Source organism: Poecilia mexicana, unplaced genomic scaffold (assembly GCF_051168715.1).
Source record: "Poecilia mexicana isolate PSO_F unplaced genomic scaffold, ASM5116871v1 scaffold_5, whole genome shotgun sequence".
In the NCBI taxonomy this organism is placed as follows: domain Eukaryota; kingdom Metazoa; phylum Chordata; class Actinopteri; order Cyprinodontiformes; family Poeciliidae; genus Poecilia; species Poecilia mexicana.
Window position 1 is genome coordinate 9,515,909 of NW_028263374.1, and position 27,611 is coordinate 9,543,519.

General features: G+C 41.0%; 1 protein-coding gene across 4 annotated transcripts in view; it reads right to left on the reverse strand.

The window, feature by feature from the left end:
- Window positions 1–862: 862 nt before the first annotated feature.
- The window catches only part of plxna1b (plexin A1b), a 211,239-nt gene continuing 184,490 nt past the window's right edge, over window positions 863–27,611 (reverse strand). Inside the window, exons 20-32 of one of the 4 annotated variants that reach the window (XM_014993939.2) lie at window positions 27,119–27,353; window positions 22,970–23,112; window positions 21,161–21,417; window positions 14,993–15,059; window positions 11,438–11,584; window positions 11,115–11,274; window positions 10,688–10,791; window positions 10,107–10,215; window positions 8,686–8,876; window positions 7,002–7,171; window positions 6,624–6,836; window positions 6,390–6,540; window positions 863–5,219 (exon numbers count right to left, since the gene is read on the reverse strand). In XM_014993939.2, the coding sequence (XP_014849425.2) occupies window positions 5,124–5,219; window positions 6,390–6,540; window positions 6,624–6,836; window positions 7,002–7,171; window positions 8,686–8,876; window positions 10,107–10,215; window positions 10,688–10,791; window positions 11,115–11,274; window positions 11,438–11,584; window positions 14,993–15,059; window positions 21,161–21,417; window positions 22,970–23,112; window positions 27,119–27,353 (2,043 nt within the window). In that variant the 3' untranslated portion in view covers window positions 863–5,123. Of the gene's footprint in view, window positions 5,220–6,389; window positions 6,541–6,623; window positions 6,837–7,001; window positions 7,172–8,685; window positions 8,877–10,106; window positions 10,216–10,687; window positions 10,792–11,114; window positions 11,275–11,437; window positions 11,585–14,992; window positions 15,060–21,160; window positions 21,418–22,963; window positions 23,113–27,118; window positions 27,354–27,611 lie in introns of all 4 variants that reach the window. The other 3 variants (XM_014993937.2, XM_014993941.2, XM_014993940.2) reach the window with 3 other exon arrangements.

Sequence of the window (27,611 nt, forward strand, 5' to 3'; positions counted from 1 at the left end):
ACAGAGAACGACGAGCAAAGAGCTTAGTTTCTAGATGTGCCAAACTCGAGGCGTGCTCCAAAAGACTAAGTAACGCGGGAAATAAATGTACACCACACTTTTCAGATTTCTCCACCAGAATCCAAAGGAGGTCCATTGGATTCTGGTTTGCAGCAGACTCATTGGCTACCCAAAGCCGTGAGGGGTTTATTGCTGTAGTCTTCATGTTGCTATGCACTCCAACAAGCTTCCCTCAGACTTCTGAAAGAAAAAACAGGCCAATAGCATCACAGCTCCTCTGTCATACATTGAAGTTCTTTCAACATGTTCATTTTTAATTTCATGGAGGACTGATTAAAAAACAAAAGTCCATGTAGGGTTCCACCTAATCTTGTTTCCATGGACATGCGTCTAATTATGCCAGGTTGTTTGGTTGAACAGATGAGTCACTGGAATGCATTTGGGTTTCTTCACACCTAAAACAACACAATTACAAACTTTCTATGCAAATTGAGTAAGCTTACCTCGGAATAAAAACTTCAAGCCACAACTTCTTTTTTTTTTTAGCAAAAAATGTTTAATCTCTTCTTGATGCGTGTTTATTTACAAGTAGTAAATCTGCAAAATAGGAAATAACATAATATTTACACAATGAGTGTTAACCTGCAAACTCATGACAGTCGCTTCAAGTCTGAAACTCTAAAAAAGCATCAGTAATTGAAGTATTAAAATTCTCTTGCCGACTATCTGAAATTCATTTGCTTTGTGTTTCCATGGATCCTAAGAAACAATCACTCTGGGACAAAACTAAAGAAAAAAAAAATTCCAGATAGAAAGGAAAGCAGGAAAACCAACTGGAAACCAGGTCTTACTTTGATTCAGCTTCTTTTTTTTTTTTTAAAGGCCAAAAACGACCAAAAGAGTAAATAATTATACACCACTGTGTGCTGAGTCCACCCAACCTGAAAGTGGAACTGTAAAATCAGACATATTTCTAAGTTTTGAGGCATGAAATCCAGCAAAACAGGAAAAAAAACCCCACCCAAATAAAAACAGCGAGTTTCTTGTGAAGAGCTGTAACTCGGTTGCTGACGGCGGTGCTTCAGATGACACACACTTTTAGACATTCCTCCACCTCAGTTACAGTAAATGCAAATCATCGGCCATATTAACCAACGCAAGATGAGAGATGGAGGAGCCGGCAAAAACGGCTTAGACTTGCAAAGCAGGTCAATTTAAAAAAGCAAGTGACCATGAAAGTGATAAATGAATCTGACCTCCGTATTCAGCCAGGATGACACGAACAGAATCAAAACATGAAGAGAGCTGAGAAGGTTGAACTATTTTTAACGAGTCCGACGGACCGCCAGCTGGATGCTGAGCAGTGTGCCGATTCTTTCCCCTGCACTTAGACTCATCAGTCAACAGAGGGCCCTTTGCTGCACATCTCAGCAATCCATTTTCATGCCATGGTATTTATACAATAAGGGCACCAAAAAAAATGTTAGAATGCAGCAAAAAGTCAAAGACACAATGAATGGGTAAATGAACCATAACAGCCCTGGACTTTGTGATTTTTAGATTTTGAACTAGATATGACCAAATGCACTCCAGAATCCTTAAAAGACTAGAATTCAATGTGTACAGGAAGTTGCTTATTAAAAAAAACCCCAAAAGAAATCAAGCTTAGCCTAGTAAACATGCCACAAGGTGGCGCCATATTTCAGTACAGTGTTTACACTGTCCACAAACACCTTTTCACACACTTCTGACTAAACGTGGAAAAGGCTAAAGAAAACTTACTGAGGGTATTTCATGGGGTGGAGATAGCTTGTGCCGCCCCCTAGAGTAAGGGCATCCTGGGCAGTCAGCCATATAAGTTCATATACAAAGCACCCACTGCTGACAGCACAAAGAAAGCTATATTTAACAAATCAGCTTATTGTGGAGTTTTTTTGTTTTGTTTTGTTTTCCATATTCCATCTAACAGGAGTAACATAAAAGCCAACGTTTGGATCTAAAACAGAGAATTTTCCATTATTGCACGGATAGGCTCGCTTGTTTACAGTCTACGGGGTAAACAGTCAAAATTCAAACAAGTTTCCAGTTAAAAACAGGTTGTGATGCATGTCAGTTTCTCAGACATGTAAGGTAAACAAAGTGATTGGGTTGAACAGCAACAGCATTCATGATGACAGCCCTAATGTTGGATAGAAAAACAAAGGTACAAGAGTTAAAGCAGCAAGTCACATTTCCATCACGACGACACAGAGGCTCATCTGACCCGAGGAACCGTTTCACTCCGATCCTTCGGATCAGGGAAAACAAAACCTGGAGTTCAGTCAAGTACTTCAACTTCCGGCAAAGCTGAAGAAAAAAAATTTTTTTTTCCTCTCTTCTATGTACCGTAAAAATGTACAATTTACATGTCGAAACAAAAGCAAAATAATAATAAAAAAAACAAAATAAGAAATAAATGATGAACCACTTTTTGTTCATTATGAAAAAGTATACAATTTACAAAACATTAACAAAAACATTATACAGACCACAGTTTGGTTTCTCGGCAAGCAGAAAAAAATAAATAAATTCTTACCACAAGGTCAAAAACTATGACGTCAAGACTTAAAAAAAAAAAATAAAATAGGGAAACAGAAATCCTCTTAAGAGAGAAGCAATAGAAAAAAAGCTTAAGCCACACGTGGCAATAGGCTAGTTTTAAAACAAGAGCTGCAGGCTGAGGAGAGGATTACCCAGCCTGATGTGGCTAATGAACAGAGCTGCTTCTACAACCTCAGTGTGGATAAAAAGCTAAAACCCATATCTCAAATTCAGAAGTTTAGAGGTGGAGAGAAATGCTCAGTTGATCTTTTCCATGCCCCCCTTTTTGGGGGGGGTATTAACACCAAGGAATGCTGGGGAATAATGGCTGGAGGCTGAAAACAGCTTTTCTGACTTAGTTTTACTTTTTAAGGGGCAAAGCTAAATGCTACCTGACCTCATAGTAGTAGTCTGTAAAGCACCAAGAGTTCTGGGAAAACGAATAAATCTCTCAGTAAGGGTAAACGCAAAGTAACAAGCGGTGGAGTCTTGATTGTTGCTGCATCTCAGTAAATAAGACGACTGTTGAAAACTTCATTTGCTTCATTGTTTCAAGACAAAAAGTGAAACTCGCAAAGATTCACTGTTTGCAGAGTGATAGACTCCAACAGTTCTGTTCATTTTGACGATCGTAGGTTACAGCTAGTGAAAACCAATCATTCAGTTTGCTAGAAAATAATATTACATATAATCAAATAAGAATAGTTTTTAAAACAGAAATGTAATTTTTATAGTCTCATTGGTCTTGGGGAAGACTGTTGAGATGCTCCCATTTACACACTGCATGGGGAAAGGACGCCGCACAAGGTCATTGTTAAAGGAGCTGCGTTCAGACATACCTAGGGAAAACTGAGTGGAAGGAAAAAAAAGAAAGATAGAAAAAGGTGGACAAAGGATGGTGAAGGAAAGAGCCTTTAAGAGTTTTGGGTTGCAAATTCTTCAAGAGCCTTCACACACGCACGCACACGCACACACACACACACACTTCTAGGACTTGGGCTACAATAGCATATTCCTCATGAGATTCCAGTCCTGAATCACAGATTATGTCGAAAGCATTGGAGTGTTGCTCCGTGCCCTGATGCACTGACGCAGTAAGTCCAATCAAATTCTGACCCACATGGACATATTTTATTTTTGTGTGTAGAATTTCAGGTTTTCACAAGCTGTAAACCACAGTCATCATAGGTAACAGAAATAAATTGAAAAACATTTCTCCATGTACAATAAAATCTGTATAAAATATGAGCTCAAGTTACTGATTATCATTACTCAGAAATGCTTTAAATGATCGAGACGCATCGGGGGAAACGACGGTAAAATATTTTAGGTAGTGCAACGCAGCTGCTTCGTTGCTCAGAAAGTTAAATGACGGATCAATCAGCTGAGGCAAAAGCAGCCGAGGAGCTGGAAGCTAACGATAAAATAACCACTGTGTGATATTTGGCTTTTGGGAACCAACGGATTGCACTGCCTGAATCAAAACAGCAACTAAACGAAGCTTTTGTCTGTCGCTATGCTTACTTCCACGTACAAACGATGATCTCGATCAGCTCTCATCAGTCACTAGGCAATTTTCATATTTATAAGTCAGACTGTATCACATTCCATCTAACAAAATGTTTCTGCACTAAACAACATTCAAAGAAAACATGGCACAGTACAAATTTTTTTATTTTTGTGTTTTTTTTTCATTCATCTTCTGCCTACTTTTGAGTCTTTTCTTCTGTACTTCAAGTAGCAAATCGTGTTTGACTGTTTTTGTTTATATTGTATTTATCGGTTTAAATGAAAAAGAACAACAAAAATGTTTTCTCCCTAATCTTTCAATAAAAACTGTATTTATATATAATATCTATATAGTCTTGCTTTGTAACCTTTCTGTAAATTGTGCAAATTCAGCAGTAATACAAGTGGCGAGAGATCAGAGAGTGGGCAGTTGATTACATTTATACAAAAAGAAGAAGAAGAAGAAGAAAAAAAAAGCGTGACAACTGAGTCACATGACCTTCCAAGCGACTCTTCACTGGCTCTGACAGATTGGTCCGCTCTGTTCATGACGCCATGTGTAGAGTGTCTGAGCTTCTGTCATTTTTTTTCCTGATCATCATCATCGGTGTCATAATGACTAATTCTTCTGAAATTCAAAAGAAAAAAAAAAAAAACCTCAAGCAAACCACAAACACCAACATCCACGATAATCAAACGCTGTCAAGGACTTGTTCTCCACGTATGCGTGTGTGAAGATTTCTGGAGTCCGAGTCTCTCACACAGACACAAGCCCACGCGCCGCGCCGAGGCTGCAGACGAACACAAACATACACATGTAAGCGTACACAGGCCCGCCCATCTCCGCCGAACCTCGCCCTCCCCGAGTCCGGAGTATACTGCTTCGGTCCTTTTTTGCAGTTTGTGTTTCTGGGGTTTGGATTTTCTCTGTTCGTTTGTTTGTTTGCTTGTTTGTTTGTTGTCTGAGAAGAGCGAAGGGAGACAGAGCAACAGATGGAGACGAGTAGTGAGCAGAGGGAGCAGGTGGATTGTCCTCAGCTGGCCAGGGCCATTGTGTCGATGACCTGCTCCAGCTTGCTCCTCAGTCTCTGTCTCCTTGCCTGCTCGTCCCGCTCCAAAGCCGACAAGATCTGAAAATAGAAAGGAGAGGAAGTCAGCCAATGTCAAACGAGCATCAACCTCAGTTTTCACAGCAGGTGCGGTCCTTTAAAGGCTGGCGTTGAAGGAAGCCGCTGGATTTTTTTTGTGTTCCCCCCTCATTTTATCGTAGAAGAAAACTGTGAACCAGCAAACCTTCAACTATTTTAGAGTCATATTCATAAGAAAACCAAATGCCTTTAAAATATTGTTTCAGCAAACCATTTTAACTTGTATTAGTTTATATTAGCTTGCTGTCTCTCTGACATAAACAGTATATACAGACTAGAAAGCCAAGTTGTTTAAAACAAGGAGTTTTTGTGTTGTTTTCACGACAAGAAAGATAGCGGTCAGCCTTGGACTTAATACAACGTTCTGACCTGCAGGGCACTGTTTTGTTCTCAGTTAATGTTTTATTTCCACCTTCCACCTGGTGGTTTACTTTACTTCCTCTGTTCCTGTGAAGGTTACCATCTTCTTTTTAAAAATTTAAAGTTATGAAAATTGCAATCTCTAACTCACTTGACAACTTAAAGTTAAACTGTGTCTTCTGGAATTTAACTCGAGTGCTTTCACACCCACATTTCCTAACTTTGATAGATTAATTATACGACAAGCTTCATAACGAGTCAACAAGCAAATCATTAAAATCTCTGTGTTGGATTTTAATTGCCTAAACTTCTCCAAATCTACCAAAAATAGCTAAATTCCTCAGCTAGAGCAAAAAAAATAAAAAAAAATTAAATCGCACAACAATGAAATCCAAGTAACACATTTCTTTAAAAAATTCTTTAAAAAAAACTAACAATAGAAGCAACGATACAATACATGTAGAAATTTATTCTCATCTAAAAATGAATCTGGGCAGTTGCAGAATGTTTTATGGTCTTTTTTTTAAGACCTTGCAGAAACCATATAGTTGGTTGGATGTACTTTTACTGCTTTTAATATCCATACCTGACATAAAACAATAGAGAGCTTACTGAAAGAGAAAGAGTTGACATAACAACAACAAAAAAAAAAAAGAATAAATAAAGAAGAGCGTGGAAAAAGTAGGTGATCGCAACCAATATCGTCGTCTTGGTTGTCGGTCTAAAATTGTTGCCTGATTTGCTGGTCATCAAACTTCTGAACTGTTTAGTAGCAAAAACATCTATTCTGACCTCATCTTTGTACTTGACAATGTAGGAGTAGATCTCGTGTAGAGCCGACATGCTGTTGAACTGGTTGGCATGCAGCCGGGACTGCTCTGCCAGGTAGGCACTCATGTCCTGGTCGCTGATGGCGGGCATCCTGGAGATGTCCGAGTAGTACCTGAGAAAACCCCAACAGGAGCTTTACAGTCTGAAGAAACAGTCTTGGAAGTATTCGCCAGAAATTCCATCAAACCGACTCACCTTTCGACCCAGTTCTTGTAGTTGGGGATGTCTTTAGCATAAAGCAGCTTGTTGGAAGGAGAATCCTTCCCCAGTTTGTGCTCTGATGTTGAACACGAGTCCATGAACGTCTGAGCCACCACAGACAAGCAGGCGTCCGTGATGCTGTTCTTGTGGATGTCAAAGACAAACTGCGGGTTCTTGATCACGTTCACCCAGAACCTTAGCGGAAGACTACAAGGGACGGGGGCGGGGGAGACAAGGCGGAGGTGGAGGAATGGAGAGAAAGACGTGCGGTGTTAGAACCACGTGGCGCATTTCAGACAGAGCATCCACACCGAGACCGGGGAAAGCCAAAGAGACGAAGGCGACAGTCAACGCTGCTGCGTTTTCCCTCACCAGTTGCTCTTCCAAGTGTGCCGTACGTCCGGGTCTGTTATCGAGTGTTTGTCTGCCTGCTCGTCCAGGAAGTCGAACATGTATTTGATGGCGAGCGGCAGGGCGCTGCCTCGGTGTGCTGTGCTGAAGATGGTTTCAAACAAGTCATCCACAAACTTTTGGAGGGTACCCTGAAGAAGAGAAGGTTGGGAAGCAGTCGTGAGACAAAACCAGACAGAATATTATGATTAAAAACTGAAGGTAATTCGACTCTAAGTGGATAGATGACAACATTGGGAATAAAGTCTGAATAAGGAAGGTTTCTTCATATTCAAACCAACTTCCGAATGTTTTCAGACTTTACAGACCGTAGGAACCCTCTAAATATTGATAACCCTGGTAAATGTGCACACATCAACGATAATACAAATTTTTCATGCCATTCTATCCCTTTCCGGGCGTGACTGTGCGAGCGGTTCTGTTGGGTTATGTTTAATTAAGAATTAAGAAGTCAGTCTATCCTAAGACGAGTATCCCAGTTTGACCTGTTGTGTTGCAGCTGAATCGGCTTCCACCATCGAGCTGCGGGCGCAACCTGCCAGGAAAAGGTTTTTTAAGAATGACAGTGCTTTGCTTTCAGTGCTCCAGCTTCCTGAGAGTTTGTGATGATGGAGAGTGCTCAGTAGTCTTTACTGTAGTCAGGAAGGGGCTCAATGGGAGTTCAGCTTAAGGCTCCTCTGCCATGTTTTTTTTTTTTTTTTTTTTTTTAACCACATAACTCTGGAGAGACTGAATCCTTACAAAGTCGTCTGAAGTTGAAACTGTTTTATATTTTCTACAAGCCTTTCCTTCAAGCAACATGGCCACTTTCTGAAAAAAAAATTCATTTAAACCAGCAAGAAAGTTCAAGTTACAGATTTGTACCAACACATTAACAAATCCGCCTCCTAAACACACAAGGCTGAGGGGGGATGTAATAAGTAGAAGCAAACTGCAGAGCTCCATGTTGCCCACATTATCTTCCTCCTCAATCATTTCCTCATTGAGGTTGTGGTAATACAGCTAATCTTCCTGGAGCCATCAGGAGGAGAGGAACATTGAGGCTATGGATCTTCTCATTGCTTTCATTGCAAATACGACACAAAAAGCACAAAGTTGTTGCCAGAAAACAATTGTGTGGTTTTTGCTGAGCTCCCAGGCTGTTATTAGAAGCAGTTGAGACCCAGAGAAGTTAATTTTGTTTATGAGATTAGGCTTTTTAGTGAGTCAAAAAAAAAGTATTTACTGTCCCTTCAAGTAGGGGGGATTAATCCGGATTTTTTTTTTTTTATCCCAAAAAAGTACTTTTAACATTTTGCTTACCACTTGAACAAACCTTGCTGACTTTTATCTGCATAAAAACTACCAGCTCTCACACTGCGTCAGTGTGTCTTGGAGTTCATGGTGAAATATGGTGAATAATGACCTGCATCTAGAAGCCCAGACGCCGCCAACAGAGGGCCCAGTACCACCAAGCTAACAACTCAATAGTCAAAGGTCAACCTCCTAATTAAGACTGTACATATGTGTGTCTTTGTGGAAAAGGTTATGAAAAATGTTAATGAGCTTTGAGACCACCGCCAAACAAAGGTCAACAGACACTGCAGGTTTAAATGGACTACACGACATGGTTCGTGTCGGAGGGGGAGGGTCGGTTTCTTGTTACCTTTGTGGCAAGCAGTCTGGTCAGGTAGATCTCCGAGACCATCTTGCTCCCCCTGTCGCCCTCCCTCTGGTCCGAGTGGTCGTGGTTCTTCACCAGATGCCACAGCTTGGTGCCGCTCTCGAGATCAGGGGTGATCATAGGCGTTCGGGAGCGCAAGCTGTCCGGACTGCTGGCTGTCCTCAGCATGCTCTCTGGAAGGTCAGGTTAAAGCGCAGAGAGAAATAAGGACTTTCACTTGGATTTTTTTTTTGTGTGTGTTTAGTAAATCATTAAGACAGAGAGAGAATTTCAAATGATCACTTCAACAAGAGTAAATCCATATGTGCAGAAAACAGTGTCCTCTAGTGGAGAGGGTAGGACTGTTTAGTGTACATTTACTGAAATATTTTTTTCTTTTTTCACATTTTGTCACATTACAACAAAAACCTTTATGTTTTTCACAGGGATTTTAAGTCACACTCCAAAACAAAATAGTGCATAATTGCAAAGTAGAAAGAAACCGTCTAGTGTTTAGTTTGCATTTGTATTTATTCCTCTAACAATGACCTCCCCTAACAATGTCCTTTCATTAGTCGTTCCACCAGCTTTGCACATCTAGAGACTAAAACATTTGTCAATTATTATTCGTAAAATAACTCGGGTCCAGTCAATTTCAAACCTTTCCATTGAATCAAAAAGTCAACTTTAGATCTGCACTGCACCTTTCCAGCACATGGATGTGGTTATGCAACACCCCTCACTAAAGCGTCCCACATTTGAATGTTAAAATATACCTATTAAAATTAGATCTGATATAAACTGTAAAAAAATAAAATAAAAATTCCAGATTTATGAACACAGTTCAGGTCCACAGAAACAAAGTCAGAAATAAAAGAACTGCAGCAGCTGCAAACAGTAAACCTTCCTGTGAAGTTAAAAGCTTTTTGAAAGGTGACAGCTGTGTCACTCTTTCATTCCTGAATAAAAATGTCTGTCTCCCTCCACCTTCCCCCTCTCTTCCTTTTATCGAACAATGATCCCGTATTTGTGACACAGAGCATTATACTTTCGCTCCGAACGCTTGTCACTTGTGTGACAAAGCAGGAAAAGATTGGGAGGTTTGAGACGACAGGCGGGAATGTGAACCAGGGACGGGCGGAGTAAAGGTAACGGGGAGTGTGCGAGTAGATATCTGCAGCAAGTATAAGGCTGCTAAAAAGCAAAAATAAATAAATAAATAAATAAAATAAGGTGCATTTCAGTAATTGTGTCCAAATTGTTCACATATCACAAACGGATCAAGCATTCTCTACAGCGGAGAGGCACAGTTCAGACATTTAACACTGTTCACACGAAATGACAGTGACAAACAACTAACCCACATACAGTAGTAGTGCACGCAGACAAATATATACACAGACACACATAACACACACACACACCTTCTCTCGTACCATATCTGCTGAGGGACTTGGTGAACGTGGAGGAGTTGGAGATGTTGTAGGCCGAGTTCTGTTTGGGCACCAGGGCGATCACGGAGCCATCTGTCACCTGCAACACGGTTTCCAAGTTGAGTTTCGCAGCACAGCAGAACGGCCACCAGCAGGACTTTACCGCCCCAAATGTTTTCTGGAATCTGTTTCCAATTCGCCAGATTTAAAGTGGCCTTAATCGACTGACTTCCTGATCCGGTTATGGTCTTTATTGGCGTCTGCTACTTTTTTCATTCTTGTTTCCCAGTTTTTGGCCGTAACAGCAGGTTGAACAACTGGAGCATGAGAAACCAAGCAGCTTGGGATTCATCACGTAGATTAATGGTATGTATAATCTGGAGTGCAAATGAGCTAAAAAAAAACAACTTTAAACAGATTACAATTAAGTTTGATTTCATGGTTTAAATCTATAAGGAAATTAGGGTTGGATCAAGTCTTTTGCACTCTATTGCACTTGAACTAGACTAATTAATTCAGATAAAATAAGACGTATGGAGCTGTGTGTATGGAAGATCTCTGCAGTTGGATACCTGGTAGTGAGCGAGGGTGTTTAGTCTCTTCCAATCGTTATCGATCTTTGTGGTGACGTCCTCGTCCTGCAGGATGATCCGTGCCATCCTGCCTTGCCGCCACTCTGTCAGAAAGCAGAAAATGGATAAAAGGAATCAAGCAAGGCGAGGACACGCTTGCACCAATTTACCACTTCAGAACAACAATGCACGCAAGGAAATTTGATATTTTTGTTGAAGAAAAGGAGCGATTTTAAGAACTCTTGAAATGTTTCTTTTATTCTCCTTTTCTTCCAGGTGTGCATTCTCTTCTCCTTTCTGAAGGGCACCCTACAGCTTCAGAGAGCGCTTGAAAAGATTCCTTCTTCACTCCCCCGCTGAAACACGCCTTTGTCGAGTGCGATAACTCGGAAGTGTTTGCAGCATTTTGTTCAAGCCGAGTCCTCACCGAGATCCATATCTGAGGCCTTCTGTCTCTGGGAGTACGGGGTCCCCTTGTACACGGCGTCCAGCAGCTTTTCCTTCACCTGAGTCACTGTGTCACAGTTAAGGCTCTTCACGGTCACCTCGGGGGCATTTTCATTCTCCGGGTTCACACAGTGCAGCGTCTACAGTGAAAAAAATAAAATGCTTTACATATGGACATAGGAGGTCGGGACGGCTAATTTACAAGAATAGATTCAGTTTCAGGCAAAAAAAAAAAAAAAAAAAAAGATGTTTATATTGGTGTCATGCATAAGAATGTGTTTACAAGACTGCATGAGTACTGACCAAAGTTTTGTAGTCAATTTGTTGTCTGATGAGTTTATCCTCACTGAGGGAATAGCGGGCTTCTCCTGTGATTGCATCTATTGGCCCTTTTTCCATTTGCTGCTTCATAGCACAGTAAAGCATGAAGAGAGGCTCACCAGCACATTCCTGAAAAAAACAAACAAAAAAAAAACAACAGAGTCAGATGTGACTTTTGTATAAATGCAACTTTACAAAAAACATTCTAGCAAAAAAAGGTACATGGATAATTTTGTAGGGCGTTCCACTGGTTATATTTCTAATCTACTCTGAGGGCAGCAGAAGAAGAGCAGGAAAGGACAACAAGGCCACGGCCAATGTTGGCAAACAGCACAGAACAGACAGAACGACTCTCCCCAGAGTCTCGTCTCTGAGGGGGAAAAAGAAAAAAAAAACACGCTGTGAAAATCTCTATTTGTGTCAGAGGGACCGACTGAATGGGCGGGGAGGAGGAAAAGAATCAGAGAAAGTGTGAGTGAGACTGAGTGGCAATTGATGGAGGAGTTAATAGAAGGTTAATGACTGAGGGCTGGAAAACGCTTGGAGAAGCACTTTGGTGTGCGAGACGTGTCAGCCAGGCAACAAGCGCTGGGATGTGGGGGCCCCCCCGTCTGTCGCTCCGTCTCTCTCCCTGCTCACTTTCGCCTCCTTTTCATCCAGTTGTTCGGCTGACCCTGCCGTCTAAGCGCTTGAAGTCAGGCTATATTTCTCGCAGCGTTAGCCGTCTTTCTTATTTATATACTAATGCCATTCAGAAATGGGAGTCAGAACCAGAACCACACCACGTACAGTTTCATAAAATACAGAATAGTTTCAGATCTGAAGACGCTCTAAAATGAAACTTCACTTTCTCTGTTAAGATGGGTTTTGTTTTAAATTACATTCAGATCACATAGATTCAAACCATAATTTGCATGAATTCGTGTATTTACAGATGATCTTTGAATGATTAGTGTGAAATGCTTTCCAACTATGGATGAGTTAAATGCATCTTGAGTTTTTGCAGAAGCATTCATGAATTTTCTTATATTGTCAAGTTACAACCAAAAACTTCACAGTATTTTATTGGCTGTAAGCAATTTATCAACACAAGGAAAGAACATAATTGTGAAGATTGCTATAAAATATCTGACCCCTTTTACTCCAACAACCCTACATAAACTCCAGGGCAGATAACGTAGAACCACTACCAGAGGGATGCTACTATCAGTTTTATAAAACGTAGGGACTTAAATTTTGAGGTCCTTTTCTAGAAAGCAAACCACCAACTCAATCCTCATTCGTTTTGCAGCTTGTAACAATTTTGGCTCCAAAATGATTACAATTTCTGTTTTTTTCTGAGCTAAAGAAATTGAATGTTCTGTCTTTAGCCCCAGACAACCTCCTATCACTTTTGACCAACTTTTTTGTCCTTGATGGAAAAAAAAAAATCCCCACACATCATGATGCTGCCACCACCATGTTTCACAATGATTTCTGTCTTCAGAGTCGTGTGTAATGTTGGTTTTCCATTGTCTTGTTTGATCATACTGGAATCTATTTTGGCGTTTTAGAGCTAATGGGGGTTAAGTAGCAATACTAAGTTATTGCATTCTCATTTCTCCAACTCCCCAAATTAAAAATAATAAAAATAAAAAAAAGCAAAATAGTACATTAGGAATGCACAATATATTGGAAAGTTATCATTATTACAAATATATTGACATAATACTGTATCCAATATCAACATTGCAAAAAACCTTAAATAAATATAAGCTAATTAGAAAAGCATCATGCATTCTGATGCTCCATACTGGTAATGTATTTGGTAAAACTTTAAGCAGCAGAAAAGCAGGAGAGTTTTAGGAGACTATTAAGATATTTGTGCAGAGTTATTAATAAAATATAATTATGTTGCTCTGTGGTCAAAACAGCAACTATTCTCTCCTTATGTGGTGTAAGTGTTTGCTATGAACGTCAACATGAGGACGTTACCACAGTCCGGACAAGTATTTATCTAAATGTACATCTTCACATTAATGTAAAACATATAAAATTTCACATTTACCTAATACTGTGCAGACCCATAATGCACAATGTGTTACTGCAATGCTGCAAAATGGAGAAAAGTTCAAGAGATGTGGATATGTTTGCATGGCAGTGTCTCCCTGTCCGGCATCCTTCAGCCAGGTTCGCACATCAACAGGACACAGCCATGTTGGCGAGCTAGAAGATGAACTCTGTGGGATCATCTAGTTCCGCCTGCCTCCAACGGTGAAAACACAGCACACCAGCAGACGTCTTCTCTTTCTAGCAGCATACGAATCTCAGCCCTTCTGTCTCCTTCAAATGCTGCCAGTGTACAAATCAGCAGCTTGTTGGCATTTTTTTCTTTTTTTTGTTTTGCGATAAAACAAAACCAATTTTATGCAATTATGTGTGATTTCACCAATAGCAACAGGCAGAAATACCAGGTTTAGAAACAGAACAAAAACACGAGGTCCCTGACCCTCCCGAATGGGCCAGGGAAAAGAGGACAGGTGAACTTTAAAAACAGGGTAATGGATTGAAGATTTCTTTTTTTGTTCTTCTGCTCTTTGTTCCCTTTTATGGGTAAAAGCTCCATCTCGTCTGCCCCGCCGAAACACTACTTGACCTTTACCCGTCTCTGTTCACACCTGGCTGAATCTTGAAATTGTTCCGGACCTTTCTTTTCCGTGACCCTTGAAAACTCAGGAGAAAGCAGAGTCGCAAAGGTTGGATAAAAGCTGTCGTGTTTTCTCCATTCCAATTTCCGTCCCCCTCCCCTTCTCCACATTTCTATTTTTTTTCCGCCTTTACAGCTTCCAAAACATCTTCTGAATAAATTTCACCTCTTCTTCGCCTTCCTCTAAACACTTTCCACCTTTTTCGTGTTTTGCCTCTGTTGTCTTAGGCCGGTCTAAAGTTCATAAACACAGCTGCTGAATAAATCCCCAACAGCTTCTCTCATAACCCACTCTCCTTTTACTGGACTCCACTCCGGCTGTCCAGTCTCGCATTTGAAGCCAAGACACACACATGAGCGCAAGATCCAAGCCCGACACACTCCCATACACAGATGCTAACTGGGACCCCTTGGGGCCTGGCCGGTTTGCTGTCCAGCACACTGGCTGTTCTGACAGGGTGTTTAAAGCCCCAACGCTAACTGATTAGCTCCAGCAACATTTGAGTGGAGGCAGCGCATGAATTTAGCAGCATTTAGTGATTCCCTCTCATATCAAATCAGAGGGAATTATTCAAAGATGCAAAAACACACACACACACGCAGACTGAAAGAAGCAAGAAAAAGACATATGATTCTACATCCTAAGAGAGAACGGCTTATTGAGATAATATCACAGACTGGGTCTGAATAGGCTTTCAGTCTCTGCAGATGCAGTTAGGAAATAGGAGTCTTTCAAATGAAAGGCCAAGGTGTGGCTCTGCTGTCTTTTCTTATGCTGCGGCTGTGTGTGAGTGGGTGTCAGAGCTGCTGCCGCTCCAGAAGTTCGGTGTTTATCCGTGTGACAGTTTTACCTTGAGGAACTTGTAAAGCAGGAAGGTGAACCAGTTGGTGAGCATCTTCTCCGCTACCGACTCCGTCCTGCGAGAGAAGGAAACAATGGTCTGATTGGTTGGAGTCTGAGCAACAGAATAATGTAAAGAGACTGAGGCGAAAGATGTTTATATCCCTCCACATACATACACACACCAACGCACGCACACGCACACACACATCCCCGGCTCATATAGGTAGATCTCATTAACTTAGAATATCATTCAAAAGTGAATATCTTTCCAAAATTCAATTACAAAATAAAAAAAAATGTATTTTATTGATTCGTTGCAAAAAGAGAGATATATTTACAGTATTAATTTTAGTTTATTTCATGATCCTGGTCTACATCTAGTAAAACCCAAAACATTTTATTTTCAACATTTTTTAAAAATATTACTTTTTTTTCCTCAGTCCCAAGGAAAAAAAAATATTAATAAAATCTAGACTCATTTCATGTGACTGAGGTCAAACTGTTGTGTTCATAGCCAAACAGACTTTAAAAAGAAACTGAAAGAAGAGTTAAAAGGAAATAAACAATATAAAAAAAATAAAAATCTAAGAGAGAAGTGGCAACAATTTATCCAGAAGTTAATATAAATGTAAGGATTCTAATGTTGAAATATCAGCCAGCTGAAGAGTACATCCACTGTATAGAGCACTGTATATGAACTCATACATGTTCTGGCCTCCTTTTGCATGAGTTATTGCATTAGTCCAGCTTGGCATGAGGGTGGTCAGGCTTAAACAGCATCTTCATCAATGTTTCTGATATCTCTCTGCTTCTTGGTACCTTTATGAGTGTACTGTGAAGGTAAGGTCAGACGCTTTTCTTGTTCTGCCTAATTCAGGAGAGGCTTAACACAAGGAATGCAACAATTGTAGCCCATGTGGTCCCTGATCCGTCTGTGCGTCACGGTTTATGAAGCTCCTATGAATCTCCTCCAGCCTCAAAACCCTGTAATGTTACCTCTGTTGTACATTTTCCCGTCAGCTTCTCTTCCACTTGGCTTCCCAGTAATATGCCTGAATGCAGAAGCCAGTGTATAGCTAACTCTTTTAGCAATGATCTGTATTAAAAGTATTTTTATTTTTTTATTGGTCCTGTTTTAATACGCTTGAAATATACACTCGGTGTGACATGAATCTATGCAATAAAACAGATTTACTATTTCGACTGAATTACACAAATGAGAATGACCTTTTTAGTAATTTCTACGTTTTAATGTTTACATGCACATGTACTGTAGCTACAATCTGTTCCCGTAGAGCAACGCTTCGATCAGATACAGCGGGACATCATCAGTCTCCATGCAGTACACCTCTGATCTCCTTTAAAAAACCAAATTGCTTTGCAAAACGAATGCCTGCATTTCATTTATTGCTAAAGCCCCTTCTCGCTTTTCCTTTGTTTTTCTAAGTGGGCTTGCTTCAAGCAAACCCACTTATAAAAACAACAATTAGTGTACCGTATTTTCCGCACTATAAGGCGCACCGGATTATAAGGCGCACCTTCAATGAATGGCCTATTTTAGGACTTTTTTCATACATTAGGCGCACCGCATTATAAGGCGCATAGAATAGACGCTTCATACTCTATTATTACACATCCACATTAATAAAGAAATGGTCCCCGAGTACTTTATATAGTAGGCTGGCCCAGCCGTTGTTTCACTCACGGTGTTGGTGTTGCGATATTATGCCCAACTGCTTTCTGGGTAACACAGACCAACCGACACGCTGCCGCTGCAGTCTCTGTCTCTCTTCCCCTGCCCCTCCCCCCCTTTAAATGTATTATCAAACTTTATTAACAAACCAGTGTTCTGACAACTATCCCAGCATGCACCGCGCACTACTTCTTCTACGGGGAAAAAGAAGTTGGCGGCTGCTTATGCTTACCGTAGTGGACCAACTACGTAAGCAGCCTACTGCATGTCTGTGTAAACATGACGTCTTTCATTTCGATCTGAGTTAATTAGCGTAGCATTTCTGCCGGATTTTCACAACATATCAGCCACGACAATGGACAGGGGAACCAACAAGTTCATGTCATCTTTTTTGGACGACATCAAGGTGTTTGAGCCACTGGATGCCTCCAACATTGTGCGCGTCACAGCTAAAAGCTACCGATAGATGAGGAAAACAGCAGATCCTCACACCCTCAGCATAAATATAGCTGTGGACAAGATCACTGATGCCTATTGTTCTTGCAAGGCTGGGTAAGTCGGCATTCATGGTTTTGATGGTCCACAATGTACATTAGCATATGTTTACTACTGTAGCTTGTGTTTGTGAGACGGTCACGCACGTGGTAGCTGCACTGTGACCTAAAATGGGCATTAGCCAATGAAACGCGGCCCCTGTGGTAAGGTCCGTTGCTGGACCTGTTGTGGCTCAATATTGGTCCATATATAAGGCGCACCGGATTATAAGGCGCACTGTCGGCTTTTGAGGAAATTGAAGGTTTTTAGGTGCGTCTTATAGTGCGGAAAATACGGTAATTCAATCACCTCTCTTGTTAATCATAAATTTGCAATGCTATGAGGGGAACATCTGCTCATTTACAACAGAAGCATCAACTAAATTAAAAAAAAAAAAGAAAGCAATTAAAGGGACATCACTTAGCAAGATACATTCTGTTCAACTTTCCGAACACTTTCAGCAAAGTCGGATTTTCTTATTTAAGGGAATCGGCTTAACTGACCTGTAACATTAACAATTATGCTAACAGTAACTCTCTCAGGACTTGTTCATGTAAAGCAAGTGGAGCTATAATAAATGGACCAATCAACATGTGCTAAAAGGAAAAGAAAAAGCCAGGAAATTAGCAAATTTATCTATTTATTAATCTGGCAGCTGAGTTATTACGGCATGATTAAAAATAGCGTTTTGTCATTGAAAATGTGCTCAACTCTGCATGTGTCACCGATTGGACATCAGACAAAGTGTCGGTCTTAATCTCTTGCAGACTCTTACTTTGCAGCCATTCAGAGAACATATGTCACATGAAACATTTTGTGGGTGGTTTGTAATTTTAAACATTTAAAATGTCATTTTCTTGACAGAGACTATGTAGCGATTTGGAGAGTACGATATGGTCAGACATTTCAGTATCAGTGTAATTTTGCAGAGGAAAGCATTTTAATTAAGAAACAATATTTGTAGTTTTTAAACTTGAACTTCAGACAGGAAGTAATTTTATAGTAACCAGGTTTTATTTTAGGTATATAGGCATCAATTCTGGTGAGGTCTTGGACAAAAATGTTATCTTGCTGGTGAACCGGTTTATATCTTTCATTTTCCTGGACAGCATCTCGTTCAGAAGAGTGCTATCAGAGTCTTAATCTTCACAGAAACGTTAATGCTGCTTTGTAGTGCAGATATAAAACAAATATATGAACAGACATGTCATCATGAAGGCCTTCCAACAGATCTCCAACTGTGTTGTTTTCCCCCAGTTTGGATGCGACAGAAGTGACAGACGGGTTGTCCAACAGGGGGACCTGCTATGCTACTGTTAGAAAGTTACTATGCTATTTATTTTTCTATCATTTTTATTCAGACTTTAATGTAATGCAAACTAGATTAATTGCTATCAGGATCATCCTCTCAACATACAACAATACATTTTTAATTTTATGTTTTCTCTGTCAATATTCAGACCAATACATGCTATTTTCTGGTCAATCCCTCCACCAATGTTAAAAGCTTTTCATGATAACTGAACAACAAACAAAAGAAAACAAAAACCGATGGAATAAAGGAGAAAGCAGGCCACTGTTTGAGGGAAATCAGTGTGAGCCTATGGAAAAAGATGGGAGATGAACTCCTGCATTTCTGGGAGCCTCCTGGTTGGACAGGTAAGTGTGGTTTGATGTATGTCACTTTTTTTTTTCTTTTACCCATCTGTCAGAAATGAAAGGAGATGCAATGGGGAATGAAAGTGCTAGGGATGAAAGAGGGCAGTGAACAGGGACAGAGGATGCTGCTGGGGTATACTTCCGCATCAAGAAGCTTGAATACCCACAAACTGGGTTGACAGAGTTTAAACAAAGCAGCAGGTGATGTTCTCCTGGTCGTACGCCCACAGGTCTCAACTTTTAATGAAGACACAAATATGTCCAAAGCAAGAGAATATTTCAGGGAGAGAAGTAGAATTAACACAGGAAACAATTTCCTATGAATAAAATAGTTATATATCTGTTAGAATGTCTAGCATTAATTTTAATAAGCTTAATGAGCGCCGCTCCTGACGCCGCTGCAAATAGCAGGGACAGTGTGTTGTGACTGTGTGCCCCAGGAGCAGATTGGAAAAAGGCTTCACACGGACTCAGAGTCATTTCTTGATTAGATTTTTAATTAAATATCTTCCTGAGGAGTGGAGGAAGAGAGGGGGGAAAAAGTAGCTTTTTATCATTAAATGTCTAATTCCAATTTATTTGGAGACAGACCATTTCTTTAATTGTGTCTCTCCTTAACTATGTGTATCTTTTCATGGCTGTCTGTCGCAGCTTCCTTTTTCCTCCCTACTTTTCAGCTCTCTCACCATATTGGATGGCTCTCCTTGTGCAACAGCCGTACTCTTCTCCCCCTATACGTTTCTCCCCCATCAATTCCCCTCAAGCCTAAATCTCCCTGTAGACATTTTGCCTTCTGTTTCTGTCAATCACCACCTCCCTGCGTCCCTGGAGCTCCATCCACCTTTCTCGTGCTGCCTCTTCCTCTTTCACCTCTCATATTTTTTTCTCCTCCATTGCTCATCTCTCTCCTTTTCCTAGCAAAGCCCTCCTCTCTCTCTGTTCTTCACACCTGCTCTGCTCCTCGTACTTCCTCCCCTAACTACGTCTCTCGCTCAGAGTGCAAGAAGAGGGGATACGGCGGCCTGTCTCACAGCAGCTCCGGTGGGAGTGCATGTGTGCTCAGGGGTGTAATCCTCTCTGACAGGGACAGGGCTGAGAGATAGAGACAAGGTATAGTCACAAACGCCTCAGAAGCCGTAGTCGCTGTCCCTCGCTTTCAAATCTCTTAGCATCAGGCCATCAGGACGGGAAAAATCACTGGCCTGACAATCTCACAGCGCACCATCCTCCGCTTTTGACAATATTCTGTTCATTTGATTTTATCATCTGGAGAAAAGCCAAACACAGACCCTTGCAAAAGTACTTACACCCCTTCAATTTGTTTTCCCATTTTGCCACATTACAACCACAAACTTCAGCATATTCAGTTTGGATTCTTTGTGGAGAACATCACCTGCTGCTTTGGATTCTTTGTGACAGACTAAAACCAGTACATGAAGAAGAAGAAGGAAAATGATGAATGCTTGCTTTTTTAAAAAGTTGTTTAAGATCTGAAAAGTGTGGCATGCATTTGTATTTAGCCCACATGAGCGAATACTCTGAACAACATCACAGCTGCAGTGTGAAAGGTTTATGTCTCAGGACTCTTTGAACATCTAAAGTCTGACAATATTGACAGTTCTTCAAAAAATAACTCAAGTTAAGGCTTGCCACAGATTCTCAGTTGTATTTTGCTCTGAACTTTAACTGGACCATTCCAACGATTGAATAGGTTTTGATCGAGCAATCGAACTGTCGCTCCGGCTGAATCTTTAGGGTTGTTGTCCTGCTGGAAGATAAATCTTGATTTTAAGGTTTTTACACTTTGCCTACTCCAACAATGTTCCCATCAATTTTGACAGCTTCTTTGTTTTCAGCATCATGCTGCCATCACTAGCTTTTATCGTGGTGATTTGTGTGTTCAGGGAAATGCAATGTTGGTTTGGCAATATTCACCATAAAGTTTAGTTTTGGCGTCACCCAATCAGAGCCCCTTCTTCCACAAGTACAAAGTGTCTCTGCTATGCCTCGTGGCAAAATGCAAACATGATTTCTACAGTATCCTTTGAATAACTGTTATCAATTAAGCAATAAAGAAAATAGCTAAATATTTTTATTTAACCAACTGGTGCTAACTTACACTAAAAAACCTCTCCTGAAAGACCCTCTGAATGGATCTAAACAAAGACTTGAACCCACACACAAGCACAGTCCACAGAGCATTAACTTGTAGCTCCACTGGAAGAACCGACATGTTTCGGTGCCGTTCTAGCTGCTCTCCCACCCTCTGTTCATCCCTCCTTTCCTTACCGCCTGAGCAGCAGCTTCGGGTGGTTTTTGCTCTCCAGGTTTTTGTCGATAAGGTCAGACAGGAGCTGTTTGAGGACACCTGTGGCGTACTCCATCTCCCCCTGCAATGCTGTCATGATGAGAGAAGCCACGTTGCCTCTGTCTCGCATGGAGAAGGACCTCTGAGCTTCCAGCGTGCGGATGAATGTCAGCAAGAAGTGCTTTTTGGTCAGTAGCTGGCCGAACAACGTCAGGGCCTTCTCCACATTTGCTTGGACCTGGTGGAAAAGGGAAGACAGAAAGAGTAGAGTGGGGGAGAGCATGAGACATGAAAAGGCAATTGTTAGAATAAAAAAAAGATGACGGTGGTGTAACTGAAGCAGGTTTTTGGTGAGAAGAAGAAGAGAAGTAAGTGAAAAAGAGTGAAGGATGTGAAACTAAAGATCGGTGGGGAAAGGTGTGGAGTAATTGGAAAAGGTCACAGACGAAAATGGAAAAGGAACAACAAGAGTCGACTGAGAGAACAGAACTGATTGTGAAGTATAGTTGTGAAATGAGGAGTGTGTGAAAATTCGGGAACATCTACAAATAAATCTTCGATTCGTTCCTTTACACCCATGCATGTAAACATCTCCGGAACAAAGCACCTCGCTCATTTTCCTCACAACCCTCTTTTTCTATACCATCTGGTGCAAGCCTCACTTTGCCATTTTTTCTCCTTCTATCCTAAAGCAATGGCCAGGCCTCCCCTTGTGAGAGCCACAAACACAGATTTGAAGAAAGAATGTGAACTTCATGCTGTAATAAGAAATTGATCTGCCTGCTAGCGCACCACTGTGGCCTGTGATTGCCTGGGCCATACAAATGAAAATCCAATGCCGTGTTACACTATCCCTTTGGAATACAGCTGATAGCACCAGCACTCATAGAGAACGTCTCCGAGGCCTGCTCCTGCAGCCATGACTGAGGAATACAACTCTGCATTTTCCAAAGGGTGTAAACATCATGGGGGCTGGATGGTGGTGAGGTTTGCAGCACTGTTGCAAGGTTGCAGGAAGGTCATGGGTTCAAATTCCAACATGGGTTTTTTTCCCCCCTTGTGCTCCAACTAAAAAAATGAATGTTAGATTAAAGCCAGTCCTGAATCAAGTACCATGTGAATCAGAGTGAAAACATTGAAACGGTGCGTCACAACAATAGTTTAACCGCATCTTTGAATTTTAATTGTTTATGTATTAAAGTAATCACCAGTTATAGAGTTTGCTTCCTCACTTATTGTCAAGCAATACTTACAAGGGAAAAAGCATAAAGGCTCTTTCACATAGCACTTTGTAACAGTTACTATCATGACTCCCAGATAAAAACATATGTGCTTAAATCTCTACAGCCTCTTTTTATGTTTAAGGCTCTTATTTTGAAGAAAGAAAGGAAGCAGTTGCTGGGTTGTCCTGCATTTTGGGTACTGAAAAGAAAACAGCAACAGAGTTACATACGAGACATAAATGATTTGTAAACGGCCGGAGAACCATTAGTCGTTGTCATCGTTCACAACTTCTCTTTCTGTCCACCGATTGGCCCGCTCAAAAACCAACCGGAGAGAATCCGAGTCAAAGGGAGAAAGCCCAGACTGAGCTGGAAGAGAGAACTTTTCTTTTTAAGCGGAATTACATAGGAAGGCAATAGCCAGGCTAATACACCTCTAATTTACTAATTCCAATTAACTATTTCAAAGCCACAAGGATATAAGTGACTCCTATATTAACTTGTTAAACACGACTTATTTTGTATGTGGGTGTGCATGAGTGCAGAACGCTCTTTACTGACCAGTACCTCCATCTCCTTGAGTACAGGATGGTCCTCAATACCAGGAAAGAGGACCCTCATGGCATACGTGCGGTAGTCCAGGAAGGGGATTCCTGCACCATCCAGCTCCTGGGCCAGCTCATGGATGTCTGTCTGCAACTCTGCAAAGGCTGCAAAAATGGCGAGGAACATTGCTTAGACATGTCAAATGAGCTCATAAACGTCCTCAAGAAAAAAAAAAGTAATTCCACTTTGAAATCTTTCATGTTTCAAAGACGGAAAAGCTCAAAAGACGAGGCCAACAGAAAGAAAAAGATAAACCAAAAGGTGGAAAAAAGGAAAGGTGTTCGGATCTGGGAAGCTGGAGGGGAGTGCAGAGTGTTAGAACCCACACATTACATGCTGCCACCTCACACACTCTTGTTACACACACACACACACGCACACACACACACACACACACACACACACACACACACACTTGTTCTGCTTTGGCCCACAGCTAAACACACACCCTTGCACCCAGATGATTTATGTGAAAGCATGTCAGTGTTTGTACACATTCTCAGCTCCCGGACAGCGTGTGCTCTGACCCCATTCATTGAACTCGACTCTTTTTAATAGGGGGAAAAAAAATCTCTCAAACGTATCCAAACTTTTGTTAAACTGTCTCAAGTGTGTTTTATATAGAAAACTCCTTGAGGAGAAAATATTGGAACTCTGGCATTAGGACAACTGTGTGTCTGTGTGCCTCGTCTGAAATACGGCACACACATTGATACGTAATCCAAACAAATAAACCAAAGCCCAGACTAACAGATGGCTCGTGTCACCCTGTCTTCCCTCCCCATCTCTCTTTTTCCCTCTCTCTTCCTATCAATGTGACATCTTTAAAGTCACCTTTCTACCTCTTAATCTTCCTTTCATTCCTCCCTTCAGATTCCCAATGTACTCCACTTCTCTCTCTGCTTTCCACCCACTTCGCTTTGTGCTGAAATACCCAGTCTCTCATGCATGGCCCCTTGAACTTTTTCACATTTTGTCTCTTGACAAAAAAACTTTCACATATATATATATATTTTTTTGCTATTTTATACGACATAACCACACCGGGTGGAATATAATAGACAAGCGCACTTATGATCGGTTTGGTGGTGAAATCACTTTCAGGCGGAGCGTTTTGCAAGGAGAGTATTTTTCTGAGAAGCTGCAATGAGGTTCAACATAACTCAGGAGGAGCCGCAAAGATCCACAACTCAAATGGGAGAATTTGTCAACAAGAAAACTATTAGCTGTGCACTCCACCAATCTGGCCTTCATGGAGCAGGGCCAAAAATTTTTGGTGCGATCTTAGTGCGCACACAGCGGTGGATGCTTCCTTGTCGCAGGAGGCTATATCCATTCTGAAGCCAGCGTGTGATCCGATTAATGACAGATTGGCACTTTTACCTAAGCTAATTAAATTGACCTCCTTTTTGTAAGCATTTATACTTTAATTTATTGCCCTGAATATTAAGTTGTGTATATATAATGATATACAAAGTTTACATTTTTTTTGTTGGATTTTACTTTGCTTAAATCTGTAGTTTGAACTTTTTATATATACTTCATGGTACCTATTTTGACGTTTCTGAAAACATGTTTATAGTATATAAAAAAAGCAAGCTGCCAAAAGAACACATACCTGCATCTAATGTTTAGTGCTTACACATTTTGCACGCCAACAACTTTTCTTGACAGAGTTTTCTTTAAAGATAAAAGTACGAGTCGCAGTTGATCAGCATAGGCAGCTAATGCTAACGCCAGCATAGCAATTTAATTCACTAAATTTGACTTATCTGAGTAAGATTTTCATTTGAAAAAAATAAAATCTTCACAATTAACTCTTTTGTGATGGTTCATCACACAAAATCTCAGAATATAGAATTTGTGGTTGTAAAATAAGAAAAAAAAAAGTTATTCGTTGTGTTTGCCTCTCCTCGTATCGCTTTTGTCTCCAATTTAACCTCTTTCTTTATAAACGCCTCTTCCATTCCGCACATTTTTCACAACCTCCTCTGGGATTTTTTTTCCCTTATCCGGCTCCCCGTTTCAATCTTTCACTTTGTCCACGTTCATCCACCTTTCTTCTCGCAGACAGCAGTGACAGCTGGGAAAAGACGGGGTCGGGGAATGTAGACTTACTGTTGGCGCACCCCAGCCAATCGCAGCGTGACCCGCTGTGTGAGTGTATATGTGTGTGGGATTGCAGGTAGTTTCTAAAGGGCAGGAAATGAATACAAGACAGGAGGAGAGGTGTGAAGTGGCTACAAAGAAAAAGAAAAAGTGTTGACGTCTTTATCTGAGGGTCTCTGCTTTAAAGGCCATCGGAAATCTCTGGGTATGAAACACTGAAGCCTCACAACATCACAAGACAATTTTAGCACAGTCTTTTAAATGAGGCCTGATGTGTTTACTGTATTTAAAAACCAGCCTGGCTGATGAATGTAAAAATAGTATATATATATATCACAATCTGCTACTTACATCCCACACTAGCAACTTGTCTTGAGGCAGTTTGTTCAGAGGTTGCAGGTGTGTTATGCATCAGCTCATGTAGCCTCAAGCTGCTTCAGTCCAAACAAACACTTTTAATGCGGTTTGAGAAGCTCAATCTGATGTTTCAACTTCCTCCAGGCAGTTTTTCAAAAATACGCAGCAGTACTTTCCTGGTCCTATAAATAGATTCTGTTGTCATATCATGTCTATGTCTGCCTTGGTTAGCGGTTTCTCTAGCCGTTCATCAGACGGCATAGCGCAGAAGAATATTTGATGTCTATGACTCAATTAAAGCTCCTATTTGGAGTTAGAAACTCACCACTGCAATAATGTCGGTCTCTGCTGATAATGTCATTTTTATTACTGGTATCAGTTGATACCAGAACTGATCAAGACAAAAGATCCAGACTCCATGATTTGAGACTAAAATGTGATGCAGTTAACTTCTGAACCTGTTAGTTCTTTGGGTTGGACAAATTTTATATTATTAATTCAATGTATTCAAAATAAGGGTGAGATAAAAATTTTTCTATGTGAGCTTATACAACTGAAATAAACAATGATTTTAAGACTTTTGAAACGTCTTTATCAGGGGTGCCAACAAATATCTCTGAATATCTGAGTACTTTATTTACTCTGTAAAGTTTTGTGATTTCTGAAACAGAAACAAGTTGGCATTTCATTTTGTTGAAGACAGGAGGTAATTACGAAAAATAACAGGACCTATAAGAACACAAAAGTAATTCCATAAAAACAGAAATTTAAGCAGTGCGTCGCAATAAATCTGCTTGATTTTATTAAACTGCAAATGGTGTTCTTCTCGATGTGTCTTGTTTTATTCTGATAAGAACATCAGGACAGTTTCCCGAGTTATACTTGAACAACCAGCTAAAAACCAGTGCAGGATAAACTGTATATTTATGATGCGGCTTTATTGAAGTCTCTCAAAAACAATGGAACAAATGGAGTGATCTCTTTTAGATATATTGGGATGATCATGTTATCAGTATTCTCCTTTTCCTTCACCCCATCTGCTTCTCTCACTGCTCTGCCAGCATCCCAGCATCAGCAGCCTCTCCCTGGATCCATGCTGCCTCTTGCCAAATGAATATATGCTAAAGCACTGGTGTGTAAGTTTCATTCGATCCCTCCCTGGGCTTCAGCTGTTGCCAAGCCACTCCTTCCCTACAACCCCTTACTGTCCCACCTCCATGCCCCATCTCTTTCTATCCCCCCCCACTCCCCTCCCAACACTTCTTGGTGTAGATGATGGTAAGGCCAGCCAGGCTGCTCCCTCATGGGGAGGAGAGACAACATCTGGTGGCTGGCTCAGATCAAAGTGCTCCTCTGGAAACGCACCAACACCCACGTAAACATGCGCACACACACACACACACACACACTGCTGTGACCGAACAGCAGGGGAGTGTTGGCATCGACTTGGAGAGCAAAGCAGGAGACCAAGGGAGAGGGAGCAGACAAACAACTTGATGGGACTGTTAATAGTATGTTGTGCAGCTTTGATGGGAAGCTCGAAGGATGGAACACGGTAGAGGAACAGCAGCATCCACAGCGTTGTTGGGTTTGTTGAGAATTGAGTGAGTTGGCTTAGGGAAGCACCTCTTACCCACCACTCACCTTCTTTGCACTCCAGCGCGACCCTAGACTCTAGATTATCCATCTGCAGCTGCAGTCGTTTCAGGGTGCGGTCGGCATCCCGGGACTTCCTCTTGTAAGCGATCAGAACCGCAATGATGACAAACAGAAGCAGGCCGCCGCCTATCCCGATGCCAATGATGGCAGGCAGCGTGAGCAGACTGTCGGAGTAGATCTGCAGCGTCCCAGGTGAAGCCTCGAAGCCTCCGACGCGGACCTGGCAACAACATTAAGGCAATGAAATTTTGGAAGATTGTGAAAGACTGAAAAAAAGGGGGAGATGGAACAATAAGTGTCTTGTATTCAGCGACATGAGAAACCTCTAAAAAACGTAAAAAAAAAAAAAGGTGCCATTGGTATTTTTATTGCTCTGTAATCTGCAACATTTAAGAACCTCACATGGACTCAGGATGAAAGCAGCTTATTCAACAGGCAACACCTGCACAAGAAATACAAATCCAACAAAATTAAAAAT